General features: G+C 49.9%; 1 protein-coding gene across 5 annotated transcripts in view; it reads left to right on the top strand.

The window, feature by feature from the left end:
- Positions 1-15,916, top strand: part of LOC138580058 (uncharacterized) — a 387,791-nt gene that overhangs the window by 309,537 nt on the left and 62,338 nt on the right. For all 5 annotated transcript variants that reach the window (XM_069650297.1, XM_069650295.1, XM_069650298.1 and 2 more), the window contains 3 exons: positions 1,031-1,160; positions 2,525-2,599; positions 5,774-5,863. In XM_069650297.1, the coding sequence (XP_069506398.1) occupies positions 1,031-1,160; positions 2,525-2,599; positions 5,774-5,863 (295 nt within the window). The remainder of the gene's footprint in view (positions 1-1,030; positions 1,161-2,524; positions 2,600-5,773; positions 5,864-15,916) is intronic.

Genomic DNA, 15,916 nt, shown 5'->3' with positions numbered 1-15,916 from the left:
ACTCTGCTAAATGCCACCTGACATCCTACCCAGGTGAGTGGGGCTCAGCTGGGTAATGTCTGCAGCCATCACCATTAGGGACTCTCCACTGCATGGCAATTAGAATCGTGCTGGGGTTGAGGGGTGCTCCACTGCATGACCTTTGCAACTGTACCTGTGGGACAACTGTGTGTGTCTAGAACTCTAACGCATTGAGCGGAAGGCAACGGCACGGCACCTAGAACCGTACCCTGCCGCAGGGCTCCACTGCATGTCCCCTTGATGCAGACTCGGGGCAAAGAGGGCACCTCTCTATAACAATCATAACACGCTTAATAGTGCAGAGGATTCTAAGCGTGGACCCGGGGATCGAACCTGTGTTGCTCTGCGTCGTCTTGCATCCAAGGCGAGGGCGTTGCCACTGAGCTATACTACCCGGGCTCTTTGAACTCTGGAGCCGAACTCATGAGGGGTTGGTCTAATACGTGCCATCTAGAAGCAGGCAGAGCATGAAGTGGTCCCCTGCATCAGATTTCAAACTGCTCCACTGGACGGGGTCTAGAACCCAACCCTAGGGGAGCATTCCACTGAATTTCACCTAGAACCAAAATATCACAGGGGTGCTTCTCTGCAGGACCTCTATAACATCACCTGTGGCAAGAAGGCCACCTCTGCATAGAGTCTGGAAGGATACCCGTGAGTTGGTGGACCATGTACGACACCTTGAAGTGTACCTGGTGGGTGCGTCACTGTATGAGTACTTAAACAATACACTTCAGGCGCACTCCATTACATGACCTCTCGAACCATGCCCGGTGCAAGGGGGGCAACACTGCCACTGACTTTACCCATGAGTGGGTGAATAAGTGCTTGGCATCAGGAAACATGCCCAGGAAGGGCGGTGCTTCATTGCCTGATGTCTGATATGCACATGAGTGGCGCGCCATGGCATGAGAACTGGAATAATTGCTGTGTCCGGGCCGGGTGGGCTCGCTCTGTGTCCGGTTCCCACTATCGCTTTTTCTCACTCTGTTTGTTGCTCTCCCCCTAGGAGTGGTAATCCCAGATTCCAGCAGGTGCTCGACAAGTTGGAGAGTGACCCAGTGTGCCAGCGACTGTCTCTCAAATCCTTTCTCATCCTGCCCTTCCAGAGGATCACTCGCCTCAAGCTGCTTGTGCAGGTAACCGCGCTCTGGAGGTTTGCTCGATGGCTTCAGAACTGAAGCGGGCTGTGCGGCACCTGCCACAGGATACATTTCTGCAGCACTGTGTCCCGCTCACAGCCACTTAGCAATGGCTCCTGCGTAGACAACCCATGGTGTATGCCAGTTTTCATGGAGTGGGCATAAACTGTGGCAGAGGCAGGTTTTGGATCCAGAGAGGGCTATTGGCTCCTCAAAGGCCATAGGTCAATACCATTTCTAAACTCTTTGGACAGAATTAGGGTTGGAGGGGGGTTTCGGAATCTAGAAGGCACACAGGGGAAAAAAGGGGGGGACAACCAACCTCACTTTCCCCTCCCGTAGCTTAGCCACCAGTCAGAAGTTAATGTCATAAGGACGCCAAGCACCAGAAGCCTGCCACATTCAAGGACCCTCGCAGCAATGCCCCTTGGCTGTTAACCCACTGTTTGGGCCCCTTTGCTCACTGGTGGCTCAACCCTCCCTGGGCCATTAATCATCCCAGGCTGCTCATATTCCAAGACCGGAGGAATGGGTCATGCATCAGACAGCTAGTGCCCCCACCGCCACCCCTACCTCTCGCTGTCGCAACCCCCTCGTTGAGCATCCCCACATCCAGGATGCAGGAGTCTGATCGGTTTCCTGCTTTTAGGACGAGGCATGCTCGCCTGTAGGACTTGCCTTTCAGGAGCCATGTCTATTGTTTCGTAAGAGATTTCTCACATGCATGTTTTATATTTGGAATATAAACAAACCCCAGTGCTGACTTTCCCGCCATGCTGTGCCATAAAATGAAATTGCAACAAAGATAACGAACAGTGGTGTCCAGGAAAAAGCAAAATACAAGGAGGTGGAGGACCATGAGAGGAGGGTTAGGGTTCTTGCTGCTGTGCCAGTAGCTAGATGGGCCCAGCTGACGGCCACCAAGTCCTCTTTCTTTGATGGTGAACACGCAGCAGAACAACTAGAACGTAACAATTGAATGATCTTTCATGGAAAAACTTTAAGGGAAGTCTAACAAAAAAAACAGTAACGTAGATCTTCCTGTCAGGGGGCACCTCGACTTGAAAGAAATGGAGAAAACATCACTGTATTAAGTACAAGGCGGGGGTGGGGGGCGGTGGCAACATTGGGAGAGATAGTACTTGCTTTTGTTATTTCCCATCACAATCGAAATAGCAAAATTAACATTTTATGTCAAGACTGCAGGTGCTCATATGTTGCATGTGTAAAGTGTGTAGTTCTGCGAGAAATTGTCCCTAAAGCAGGAAATGCGAACACCAGACAGTGAATAGCTCATTAAAACCCTTTGTGTACCAACTGCCACTGCTCTTCCTAAAATCCCATCCCTGCTTCCTCCTCAGAATATCCTGAAGAGGACCCGGCCGGGGTCCAGAGAGGAGGCTCAGGCGACGCAGGCCTACACGCTTCTGGAGAAGGTAGGTCTGATTTACTTCGATCATTATTCACTATTATTATTCGGGTATTTATTGAGCACAGCCTTCGGGAAGCAACAGAGCGCTTTACGATTCATGGGGGAAGTACACAGCAAGTAACGGGAGCGGGGTAGGGCCAGGGGTGGACTGGCCCATTGGGAACTCTGGAGATTTCCCGGTGGGCCTCTGCACCCTGGGCCTCTTTTCTGCGGTATTTCCAAATTTTCTCACAGGAAAAGGATTGGGCTTGCTGAAAAGGTGTCATACAGGGCCACTTTGAACTTTATTTCCAGGGCCTCTTTTGGTCCCCAGTAATTATTTCCAGGGCCTCTTTTAGTTCCCAGTCCAGCCCTGGGGAGGGCTAGCCTGGGAGCCGGGGAGGGCTAGCCTGGGAGCCGGGGAGGGCTAGCCTGGGAGCCGGGGAGGGCTAGCCTGGGAGCCGGGGAGGGCTAGGTGAGTCCCTTACAGGCCATGTCCACAAGATTGTTTTTGGGAAGCAGTACTCGGAGTGTAGAGTGAGAGATTACATTATCGTCTGGTACCATTTATAACTTAATGGCCTGTTGCTGCCGATCATCGGTGCCGATGAGTGCAATGCCCAGGGTCTTACAAGGTAGAGGGGGGCTTTGAGCATTGTGTCAGATGATTAAAAAGTTTTAATTTAGATCTCAGTGGGCCCCACAGCCCCTCATCTCGCCTAGAAGGCACCAATCCCACCTAACCCAGGCACCCCTACCTCCAGGTTAGTCACTGCAGCAGTGAGCACCCAGTTCTTAATAATATGAGGGAACACCTCAAAGCAGAATGCCTTCTCTATCCAATCTCCCTCAAGTTCTTCCTCACTGTCTCTGCTCTATCCTGAGGTTAGTGCCTTACAGACACCCGGCCCAATTAGTTTTCTTTCTATCGAGCCTGCATACTCCTCTCCTTCTCACTTCCTTGAGTTCTCCTCTCACTATTCTGATTCAACGGACAGGGAGGCTAGCCTGGGAGCCGGGGAGGGCTAGCCTGGGAGCCGGGGAGGGCTAGCCTGGGAGCCGGGGAGGGCTAACACTGGAATGGGAGGGCTAACATGGGAGCAGGAGGGTGGGTAATTCTGCAGCAAGGGATCTACAAGCAACCAGGGCAGGCAAATGGAGAGCAGATTGCCCAGTCCCATGTAGGGTGGGGAATGAGGGTGTTTGGACTTGGGTGTTTAGGAAGAGCCAAGCTCATCATCAGTAGAAACGTGCACCCTCCTGCAGAAGGGGAGTGTGGTTTACTACACCTGCACCCTCCTGCAGAAGGGGAGCGTGGTTTACTTCACCTACAGAAACATGCACCCTCCTGCAGGAGGTGAGTGTGGCTTACTTCACATGCACCCTCCTGCAGAAGGTGAGTGTGGTTTACTTCACCTACAGAACCATGCACCCTCCTGCAGGAGGTGAGTGTGGCTTACTTCACATGCATCCTCCTGCAGAAGGTGAGTGTGGTTTACTTCACCTGCACCCTCCTGCAGAAGGTGAGTGTGGTTTACTTCACCTACATAAACACGCACTCTCCTAAAGAAGTTAAGTGTGCTTTACTTCAGCTGTAGAGGCGCGTAACCTCCTGGAGATGGTTGGCGTGATTCACTAACCTCTATAGAGGCATGCACACTCCCAAAGAAGGCGAGGGCACTCCATTACCATGTGTACACAGTGTGCTTCACTAACTGGAGAGGGTAAGTGAGTTTCATTTCACCAATAGAGTCCACCAGCTTCCCAGAGAAACTAAGTGGGCTTCACTTCATCTGTAGAGTATGCGACCTCCTGGAGAGGGTGGGTGGGCTTCACTTCAGCTGTAGTGTCTGTGACCTCCTGGAGATGGTGGGAGGACGTCACTTCCCTCTGTAGTGGCTCTAACCTGCTGGAGAGGGTGGGAGGGCTTCACTTCATCTGTAGTGTCTGTAACCTCCTGGAGAGGGTGGGACGGCTTCACTTCATCTGTCGTGCCTGTAACCTCCTGGAGAGGGTAGGAGGTTATCACTTCATCTGTAGTGTCTGTAACCTCCTGGAGAGGGTGGGAGGGCTTAATTTCTTCTGTAGTGTTTGTAACCTCCTAGAGAAGATAAGTGGGTGTCTCTTCATGTGTAGTGGCTGTAACCTCCTGGAGATGGTGGGATGGTTTCACTTCATGTATAGATCCCTGTAAACTCCTAGAGAAGGTACATGGGTGTCACTTCAGCTGTAGTGTCTGTGACCTCCCGGCGTGGGTGGGAGGGCTTCACTTCCATCTATAGTGTCTCTAACCTCCTGGAGAGGGTGGGAGGGCTTCACTTCCCTCTGTAGTGTCTGTAAACTCCTGGAGAGGGTGGGAGGGCTTCACTTCCATCTATAGTGTCTGTAACCTCCTGGAGAGGGTGGGAGGGCTTCACTTCCCTCTGTAGTGTCTGTAACCTCCTGGAGAGGGTGGGAGGGCTTCACTTCCCTCTGTAGTGCTGTATCCTCCTGGAAAGGGTGGGCAGGCTTCACTTTGTGTAGAGGCTGTAACCTCCTAGAGAAGGTTGGTGGGCTTCACTTCATCTGTAGTGTCTGTGACCTCCTGGAGAGGGTGGGCGGGCTTAATTTCTTCTGTAGAATCTGTAACCTCCTGGAGAGGGTGGGAGGGCTTCACTTCCCTCTGTAGTGTCTGTAAACTCCTGGAGAGGGTGGGAGGGCTTCACTTCCATCTGTAGTGTCTGTAACCTCCTGGATAGGGTGGGAGGGCTTCATTTCCCTCTGTAGTGTCTGTGACCTCCTGAAGAGGGTGGGTGGGCTTCATTTCTTCTGTAGTGTCTGTAACCTCCTGGAGAGGGTGGGGGGGGCGTCACTTCATCTATAGAGTCTGTAACCTCCTGGAGAGGGTGGGCGGGCTTCATTTCTTCTGTAGTTTCTGTAACCTCCTGGAGGAGGTGGGGGCTCCACTTCATGTGTAGAGGCAGTAAACTCCTGGAGAGGGTTGGTGGGCTTCACTTTGTGTTGAGTCTGTAACCTCCCAGAGAAGGTAAGTGAGACTGTTCCACCTCATGCAAAGGAACAATGGAGTGTGATGGTACAGAAATGGTGTCTGCAGAGGTCTATTCAATTACCTGGGAAATTATGAATCCTTAACGCTCTAAAAACAGAACATGCCTGCCCTCTGATCAGCTGTGCTCTCCTCCTTCTCCTCTCCCCACAGCTGATCAAGGACTGCAACGAGAATGTGCAGCGCATGCGCAGCACAGAGGAGCTGATCTACCTCAACCAGAAGATAGAATTTGAGTGCAAGGTGAGTCCCTTACAGGCCATGTCCACAAGATTGTTTTTGGGAAGCAGTACTCGGACTGTAGAGTGAGAGATTACATTATCGTCTGGTACGATTTATAACTTAATGGCCCGTTGCTGCCGATCATCGGTGCCGATGAGTGCAATGCCCAGGGTCTTACAAGGTAGAGGGGGGCTTTGAGCATTGTGTCAGATGATTCAAAGGTTTTAATTTAGATCTCAGTGGGCCCCACAGCCCCTCATCTCGCCTAGAAGGCACCAATCCCACCTAACCCAGACACCCCTACCTCCAGGTTAGTCACTGCAGCAGTGAGCACCTCGTTCTTAATAATATGAGGGAAGACCTCAAAGCAGAATGCCTTCTCTATCCAATCTCCCTCAAGTTCTTCCTCACTGTCTCTCCTCTATCCTGAGGTTAGTGCCTTACAGACACCCGGCCCAATTCGTTTTCTTTCTATCGAGCCTGCATACTCCTCTCCTTCTCACTTCCTTGAGTTCTCCTCTCACTATTCTGATTCAACGGACTCGACCCTTCTTCTCTCCTTCCACTCTGTGTCTTTCTCCTCTTACCCTCCGAAATCTTGCTCACTAAGACTTGTCTCCACTCTTTGATGTCACTACTTCCCTCCTCTGCCCCGCAACACCCTCCTCTGCCCCGCAACACCCTCCTCTGCCCCGCAACACCCTCCTCCTCCTCCTCCCTACAACCGCTACTTGGGTTGAATCCAGTGGCATCATCGCAGATTCCTGGTGGTGACCTCTTCCCATGTGGCCAGGTGATGGCAGCCGCTACATGATCCTGGCCCTTGGGGCGGCTACATGAGGGAGGATCCCATAGGAGGAGACAACTACTTGGGGGACATCATGCCTTCATTGGATGAGACACAGTATCCCCCCTTTTCCCCTGAGGATGACCCTCTAATGCCCAAAGCCTTAATGGCAAATTGTCCGGTATTGGTTTCCCCTTGTAGCGGGAGTAAAAAAAAACTCTTCTCAAATCCCTTTGATCAAACCCCCACACATGATCTAAACACACAAAGCTCCAACACAACACCTTTTGCATGAAGCACAACAGTCTAGTTGTTTTTACGGAATTACCGGAGTACCGGACATTTAAAGATGTCAAACGCACTACTGAGTGTGGCTGTGCAGGAGAAGACATCAGCTCCAGTGAAAAGGCTTTCAAGTTCAGGAGACCTGTACCAGTGTGGCGTAGCAGAGGTGTCTGCAGAAGCAGGAGGACAAATGCAGAGCAAGAGCAGGAAGTGCTGTGGAGACGCCGGGAGCCGCGAGAGAGTTCCTGGGCGCTCAACAGCTCGAAGAAGTGGTGTTATCCAGACGTAACCTGAAGGGAAGAAGGCATGTGACTGCAGAGCCATGAAGGAAGCCAGATGGACCTCTGAAGCATCCAGAGTGGGAAGCGAATGGCAGAGCCATGCCACAGAAGCTTGAACAGGACTAGAGATGCTGGGGCGAACCGCTGAGTCAACCCAAAGCAAGTGGCCACCGCAGGGAGTTTCAGCAACTGCGCCAGTGATAATTTGAATGTTTTGAGATTACTGATACAGGACTACAAGAAGTTGGCTTGAATGCAGAAAAATACAGTCCAGGCCTAATGAGATGCAAGTGTGGGGCAAAGTTTGAACAAATATTACTGCAATCAGATGTACCGAGTGCATCACAGTATATGTCGTTTGGGTGATACAGAGGAACTATGAAAAGCATAAGAAGTCCTGGCAGGAAAGTGCACCAGGCAGTGCGAATTGCAGAGGCAGTGGCAGGAGAGTACACCACGCAGTGGGAATTGCATAAAGTCCTTGTAGGGGAGTATATAGGCGAGTTGCAAAGCGACAAGGAAAGCTACTGGAGAACAAGGTTTGTTAAGTAAAAGAGATACTTGTGTTTAAAGAAAGACTGTTGCAGAACTTGTTGCTTGCTTAAACAGGAACATTGTGAATCAAGGAGAGACAAAAAGGGACTGTTGGTAAACAAGCATTTCCATCACATTTCAAGAATCCAGGGAAAGGGAACTACCATCTGAGTCCAAGGTCTTTCACTGTGCAGAACATTTCCGTTGAAGCATTTCTACCTTTTAGTTGTGAACACTTTTTTGCCAATATCTGCTTGAAGACATTTAATTTCACATTTAATTTGATTGTTTTGTTTGTAGTGTGAGGGTCAGGATAGGACGTTTTGGGTACAAAAACGACTCTTCAGTTATTGACATCCTGACAAAGACAGATCCTTAGTTTTGGTTTTTAGGTAAGGAAACTCCTCTTTAGAAATGGGGTCAGAGAGGCATTTTCCCAACCCCTTTTCATTTAAAATAAAAGTCTGTAACCAAAACATGACGACTTTCTGTCGGGCTTTCATTTCTGACCCTTCACATACTCCACCCACCTTTCTATTCAAACACCCTGCTTTCACTCACACAAGCACTTCACACACAGTCCCTCACTTTCTCTCCTAGCCACGCTCGTTACCCTCATGCACACTCACAAAACAATACTGCATGCACTCTCTAACCGATACCTTACCTGCTCCAGAAATTGCCTCTGCATTCCGCTTTTCATTCCTTTCTCCTGCTGGTCTCTTGGTTTGTCGCCTCATCGTCTGACCTCACCCAAAGAATCCACAGCTTTCCACTTCCTGTTGCTCTCTTTAGGCTTCCTCTACTCCTACCATTGGATTGCTTGCCCTGACCAATCTGGCCCTAACTTCCTGAACTAGGAAGGGGATACAAGCAGAAAAGATGTTAAATAGTGGGTGAAGCGGGAAAGGAAATCTGCAGGATTCACGTCCTTATCCAGGTTTTTTGCAGGAAGGTGAACTTGTGCTTCGGCAGACGAAGTCCCCATCCTGGGTGGCTAGGAAGTCTTGCTATCCTGGGTGGCATCTGGGCAGTTGTGACGAGGGCCTGATGCTCCGTAATGATGGTGAAAGGCTTGCCATACAGAAATCAATGAAAATGTTTACACGCCCAGTCAGCCGCAAGGGCTTCTTTTTCAGTCTACGAGTAGCGCTGTTCGACCTCTGTGAGGCGCTTGCTGGCATACGATACTATGCATCTCTGTCCATGCTCGCTGCCTGTGTTGTGCGAGAATGGCTCCCACGGGGCTACCGTCATCTGCCACCTCAGTGTGCATGTTTGGGTCGAAGTAGGACATGCAGACGCCACTCCGATGTCCCTCCTGATTTTCTCGAACGCCATCTATTGCCATGACACCCACTCAAATGGTTGGTCTTGCTTGGTTAGAGAGCGCAGAAGTGCATAGTGGAGGTAAAATCTGGTAGATAGCGGGTACAGTAGCTTGCAAGGCCCAGGAAAGGCCTCACTTGTGCAATGTATGTTGGGCGAGGTTCTTCTATCAGTACTCACATTTTGTTCAGATCGGGCTGGATCCATTTTTCTGAAAAAATGTGCCTGAAACCTGTAAGTGTGGCTTTATTTGTCCTTATTCAGTGTTAGGTTTGCAACATTGAGGGCCGAGCACACCGTCATTAGTGTCGCGTTATGGGCCTCCTGGGACTGTCCAAATATCAAGATGCTGTAGTTGATACAGTTCAGTATATGGCAATCTTACGGATCTCTTCTTCAATATTTCTGTGGCCGAAGAAATTCCACAACGTTATAGCGGAACAATCCCAGGTGGGTGGTGAAAGTGGTGATGTACCCGGATTCTTCAGAGTTCTATTTGGTGATAACCCTTGTTTAGGTCTAGGCCAGAGAAAACCTTGGCACCATTGAGGAGGTGCATCATGTATGTTTTAAATTTATGTAGCGCGCCAGGTACCCTAAGGCTTAAGGGCGCTGAAAACAAATTCAAGACAGACCGACAAAAAACAGAAAGGTGATAAGAAGCAAAGGCAGTATCATGGAGGGGCCAGATACAATAGGTAAAATGCAAAAATCTATGAGAAGAGAAGTGTTTTCAGACCTTTCCTGAAGACCTCGGTGGATGCTGGCCCTCTAAGCACAGGGGAGGGAGAGTTCCAGTTCTGGGGCGCGGCAGAGGCAAATGCAGCATCCCTAGACTACTTTGTCTTGAAACGAGGAACATTAAGCATGTTCGATTCATCCGACCTGAGAGTTCTGGTGTTTGTCTTAAGAGATGATTTCCTTAAGGTATGCAGGCATGGTTCCATGGATACACTTATGTGTAATAAGGAGTAGCCTGAAGGAGACCCTGGCCTGCACAGGAAGCCAATGCAAACTTCTGCGTGCTTCTGATACATGGTCTCTACTTGCGAGACATTTGACGACTCTGACCGCTCCATTTTGTAAAACCTGGAGACAGTGAAAATCCGATAAAGGTAAGCCTACCAGGAGGCTGCGCCAATAATCAATTTTGAAACCAATAATGGCCCTTGCTAGAGTTTCAGAGCTATTTTCAGATATGAAAGGTCTGAGGCAGCGCAACAGCTTGATATAGCAAGATGCAGAGGAGACTAGACTATTAACCTGAGCCTTCATGTTCAGGTTTTTATCTAAATAAATGCCCATAGTTTTAACTTTGCTCATGACATCAATTTTACAATTATCTATAGTAAAAGACTTCTAATTGGGTCCCAACTTCTTGAGCTTATTCTCTGACCCAATTAATAAAAGCTTAGTTTTAGAGCTATTGATGGCTAAACCATTCGCCACCATCCAATAATGGATTTTTTTGTATATTTCATTAATACATTTTTCGTCCTCCACATGGGATCCTGAAATAGGTATAACGCACTGTGTGTCGTCTGCATAATTCGCAAATATGACCCCTTCCCTTTCCAGCATCTGGAAGAAAGGGATCATAAAGATGTTATAAAAGCAAGGCCACACACATGCTCCCCGAGGAACTCCATACATAAGTGTGGTGGGTCTTGCATCAGCGCGGTCACTAGCAACTCTGACTTGCCTCCTCTCCAGAAAGGAAGTGATCCAATCTGCCGCAGCTTGAGAAAAAACAGCATTAGTCTTTAACCTGGTGGACAAGATGGAATGGTCCACCGGGTCAAATGCTGCTGACAGATCTAGAATCGTGAGGAGCGATATGACCCCCATCCATCTTATGAAGAAAGCAAAGCAGTCTCGGTCCCCTGGTTCATCCGGAAACCTGGCTGATATTCATGGTAAATAGGATTCTGCTCCAAAAAGATGGAAATCTGGTTATAGGCTACCCTATTTAAAATCTTCAATAGGAAAGTTGTATTTGTAATCGGTCTATAATTGGAAGCATTCAGAGGCCAGAGATTGGGCGTTTTAAGTAATGGGGTGATCCACGCATTTTTGATGTTATCTGGAACTTTATCAGGGCAAGCACTGGTGGTGTTCTTTGACTGTGTCCTGGTTGGGCACCCGCAGATCCACGCAGAGTCTTATTTGTCCCTCAGGTCCCTTTTTTGGCACTGGTACTGCTGGGGAAATCCACAGAGTTAGACCGATGCTGGTTCTTTGATGTCTGCTTCCACAAGGGCGAGGAGTTCTTTTTCCACCAGGTGTTGAATGTTAAATGCGATGCCTCAAAAGTGCTGTGCTATTGGCGTCACCGTTTTGTCAATATGTGGTTGTATTTTCCATCCTCTGTTTTACTGACTCCTTTGAAGAGTCTGGGGAACCTCGCCACCTTCTGGCAGCAGGCGAAATGCACTTGTCCGCCATTATATTACTTGATAGAGAATGTGAATGAGTTCCATCTGTACTGCCATTTGAAACTTAGTATGCACCCACTGGTGACCTCCGTGGCAAGGACGTGTATAAGTATACAGTCCTTTTTGTCTGTGTCTACATGAGGTTGCGAATGCCCCCAGCCATGAGAGAGGTTCTTTCACCCCATACTGATAGATGGCAATGAGTGCTTTCTTCAGTTTTGGGCCATGAGCGAGTTTACAGTATTTACAATTCTGGGATTGCATTGATGGTGGCACCTGAATCAACGAGGAAATCAAAATCCATGCCTTGGATGGTCAGCGGTAGGTGGGGCTGTGCTCAGATGCCAGAGGGCTGCCCAGTGCATATGGATACCCTCTCTTCCTTTGTTTTGTGCTGGACTTGGACTCAGACTCGCTTGTGGACGGCCTGTATATGTGTAGATGGTGGATCAGCCTCTTTCCTTTACAGCTGGATTCTGAAGACGGAGTTCTTTTGTCGAGTGTGGCATCTCTCCTTGTGATGTCTCCTCTCCGAGAATCTGGTTCTCTCTTCTCCCTGTGGGTGGAGAGGGGACTTGTACCAGTGTTCTCTTTGATCCGTGTGGATGGATCGGAAGGCCTTGGGGTTTTGGCACATCACATGGAAATGGTCTTCTCTGCCACAGGCTGAGCCTATTTGGCCAATAGCTGGACATGACCCATCATGTGGCAGATCATGACCACACCGAAAACATTGTTGTTTCTCCATCTGGATGTCTTGTGATGAATTTTGGTGCATTGTGAGTTTATTCGCAACCTCCTCCTTGATGTTGGGCGTGGAAGATATGTGGGTTTTGGTTAAAGTAGATATTTGAACATCTAGTGCCGATGTCATCCTTGCTAGCGCAAGTATTTCAGCCAGTGAGTGAGGCACTTGCAGTAGTTTCCGTTTTAGAGGTATGGACTCGCACACCGCTATAACTTGCAAATTAATGGCCTCATCATTGTTGTATAGATGGAATTCACAATGTTTTTCTTTGGATTTGTGACGTGTGACAAACTTGTCCATGCTTTCGCCAGGGAGTTGCATCATGGTATGGAACACGTGGCTCTCGTAGTCCACGTTTCTGTGTATTGCAAAGTGCTCATTTAGTATCTGTTTGAGGTCCTGGTACTAGTATTCAACAACCGCTGGTAACTAAAAAATGATGTCCCGTACTTCCGGGCCAGCTGTGATGGTCAGCAGACCGATAATATGCTTGTCACCCTGCGGGCCAACAGTGTCTAGATAAGCGTCCAATTCCTTCCTTGACCTGTTCCATCTCGGCCCTAGCCTGGTGGTGCCAAAACGAAGTGATGAAGGTAATGGGAATGCTTCCCTTCCTTGGGGATAGGCGCACATGTGCAGGACCCTCTTCATGCCTTCAGATGCCAGGCTGAGGTGCACCACCCTTTTCTTTTCACCTTGGGTGCTGTGAGGAACTATCTCGACCTTCTGGACCCTTCCTTTGGGACTACAGTGGGCAGGTGCAAGGCCCAAAATGTAATTTGTTGCACTTTACTTGTTGTTTGGTCCTACTAGGCCATTCTAGTGGCTGGGCCTCCCCTTGGGCTTGTGTATCACCAGACATGCAAGCATCCCTCACTCTCAGGGTGCGCGGCAGTACATTTCACAGCTGTTGTTCTTTGGTACTGTCAGCACAGATGGGCTCTTCTCCAGAATGGAAATACCCTCCATTAACCCTCACACATGCCCAGGGTTCAGTGGGTTCATCAGCTGCTGGCTGGATCTGCGCATCGTGCTGCGTGCAGTACACGCGGCCTCGTCGGGGAAACATGGCGGGCAAACCTGCGGTCGCACATCAAGGCTCTGCTCACTTCATGAAATGTTTCCTCTCTTGCTGGAAACAAGAAGACACGTTGTGTGAGTAGGCTGCCGGGTTCAGCCTCATCGCCAGTGGAAGATCCCAGCTTGGGATCATGAGCGTGCTGGCTGCAGTGCTGGCAACAGTACGACACAACCACGCGAGTTAAGGATCAGTGTAATACTGCTTTATTGGCGCGCTTCTTGCGCTAACATTCACAGTGGTCATGTGACCGGAAGACATGTTCCATGTTATTTATAGACCAAACGTATTAAAACCTGTAATCTGGCCTCCATGGATTGAATGTATAGGACATGACTCCACCCGCTGGCACGCATGCCTCTGAAATCCAATACAATAGCAATTGCTCATAGTGCATGTACATTAAACATGTATGACTATGATCAGAAAAGTCTTCATAATCGAGCTTTTGTTTCATTTGTCTTCTGACATCGCAACAAAGGATTGTTTCACTGTTGTACTCTTGACCGCCAGTCTTTAAAAATGACCGAAAGCGGCTTTGCAACAATTACTGGATTGCATTTCAATCAAACATGTTTTTGAAAATATGTAAAAAGTTAATTTAAAGTACTACTGCAGAACGCAGCTGTTATGTTGGCCGCCGTCGACCTGCGCGCGCTGGGGCTGGCAGAATGCTGGTAGGCCGCACGGCCTGTTGCGCAGCTCCAGCGGGAGCCGAAGAATCATACACCCACACAGGTTGCTGGTCGGCCCCGGAACTGCCTCCCGAACGCGGGGGCGGGGCTTTTATTTAGGACGCTCTGCGTCACCGCGTAGCGGGACGCAGGGCGGAACTTAACATTCCTCCTTTATTATAAAACAAACAAATATAACGTTAACTACCAACAACGGCGAAGTCCAACATGAACTTAGTCTTCGACACCCAGCTACCCTGCCATTGGGGTTCATGGCACCGGGGCACTAATTACCACACATAGTCACTTAGCTTGGCTGGCGGTCTCGTCGTTGTTCTCAGCCGGTATCGCCCTTCTCGGGGAGCACTCCCCCTTGCTTCATGCTCTGGTTCACCTTCGCTGTTCGGGCCCTCGAGGCCGGGTGCATCCAACGGCTCCCAGGTTCCATCCCCCGCTCCTGTCTCCTCAGGGATGGCCTCCGGCTCTTCTTCGCTGGGCTGAGTATCCTCGCCTTCCCGATGGCCCTCCTTATCGGTCCACAGGGTACGGGGTACGGCCTTGAACCATGATGAATTCCTCGTCACTTGACGGCGTCCTCGTGTCACAGTCACCATGGTTCCATGCCGGTCACTGACGGTCCATGGAAGTTCCTCGTACCTGGTATCAAGTTTTGACTTGGAGGGGTTTCGTATCATGATGACTTGGTCACCCACTTGATGATGGGACGGCCTCGCTCTCCGCTTGCCACTCATGTGTGCGTTAGCATCCCTTCTCCTTCTTTCTGTGCGTTCCTCGTTGACCGTGTCCGGGGTCCTGCTTGGGTGATGCGGGATCGAAGATCTAATGACAGTGCCAAACATGAGGTCCGCTGGTGGTATGCCGGTTGTGCTATGGGGCGTGACCCGGTAGTTCCGGAGGAATCGGAAGAGGTCAACCTTCCAGGGGCTGGCGTTCGCCTTGGACACCCTGAGCACCTTGTTGATGGTTCTCATAAACCTTTCTACGTCCCCATTTGCCTGGGGGTGTCTTGGTGTGATATGATGATATTTTACATTGAGGTCCTGTAGATAATTTTTGAAGTCCTCTCCCGTAAACAGTGGCCCGTTGTCGCTTTTGATTGAGGTCGGTAGCCCGTGAGTTGCGAACATTTTCTCTAGGGCCGGAATGACCACTTCAGCTGCTGTGGATTCAACTATCTCAACTTCCGGGTATCGGGAGTGATCATCCACGGCCACCAACAGGTGGAGACCCTCTCGTAGCTTGCAAAAGTCAATACTGATGGCCTCCCAGCGATAGCGGCCACGTTCTGCTGATATGATTGGTTCCGGTTCTGGCGGGGCCCCCGTTATCTGACAGGATAGGCACGTGCTAACGAGTGTCTCAACCCGCTCCTCGATCTGGGGAAACCATACTCGATGCCGAATACGGGCTTTTGTCCTTACCAGTCCTTGGTGTCCTTCATGCGCTAGGGCCACTATCCTGTCTTGTATTTTGAGAGGGATTACGATGCGGTTTCCTCTTAGTATCAGTCCACCTTCTGTGATTGACCAGTCTGGCCGGACTGTGAATATGCCGGACAAAAACCCTTTTGCTTCCGCTGTTCTGTTGTGCGTGTGTCTCATGAAGGTCTTCCAGTCACCTGAGAGGATGGCATCCTTCACTAAGTCACAACACGGGTCCTTGAGCGTTTCCGCCTCGATTTCCTCGATGCTCACCGCCTTGGGTCTCATTGCGTGCACCACTTGACATATGTGTTCCTCCGTCTCTGCAGCTACTTGGATCTCTTGTTGGGTGGCCTCTCGCGGATGCCTGGAGAGAAAATCCGCCGGGTTTCTGCTGCCCGGTTGGTAGATGAGATCAAAGTCATATTGCTGGAGGTGTAGTAACCACTTGGTGATTCGTGCCAGAGGGTGTGCTGACGTC

This window comes from Ambystoma mexicanum, chromosome 3p (genome assembly GCF_040938575.1).
Source record: "Ambystoma mexicanum isolate Mex_15411 chromosome 3p, UKY_AmexF1_1, whole genome shotgun sequence".
NCBI lineage: Eukaryota > Metazoa > Chordata > Amphibia > Caudata > Ambystomatidae > Ambystoma > Ambystoma mexicanum.
This window is presented reverse-complemented; position numbering and strand designations above follow the sequence as displayed.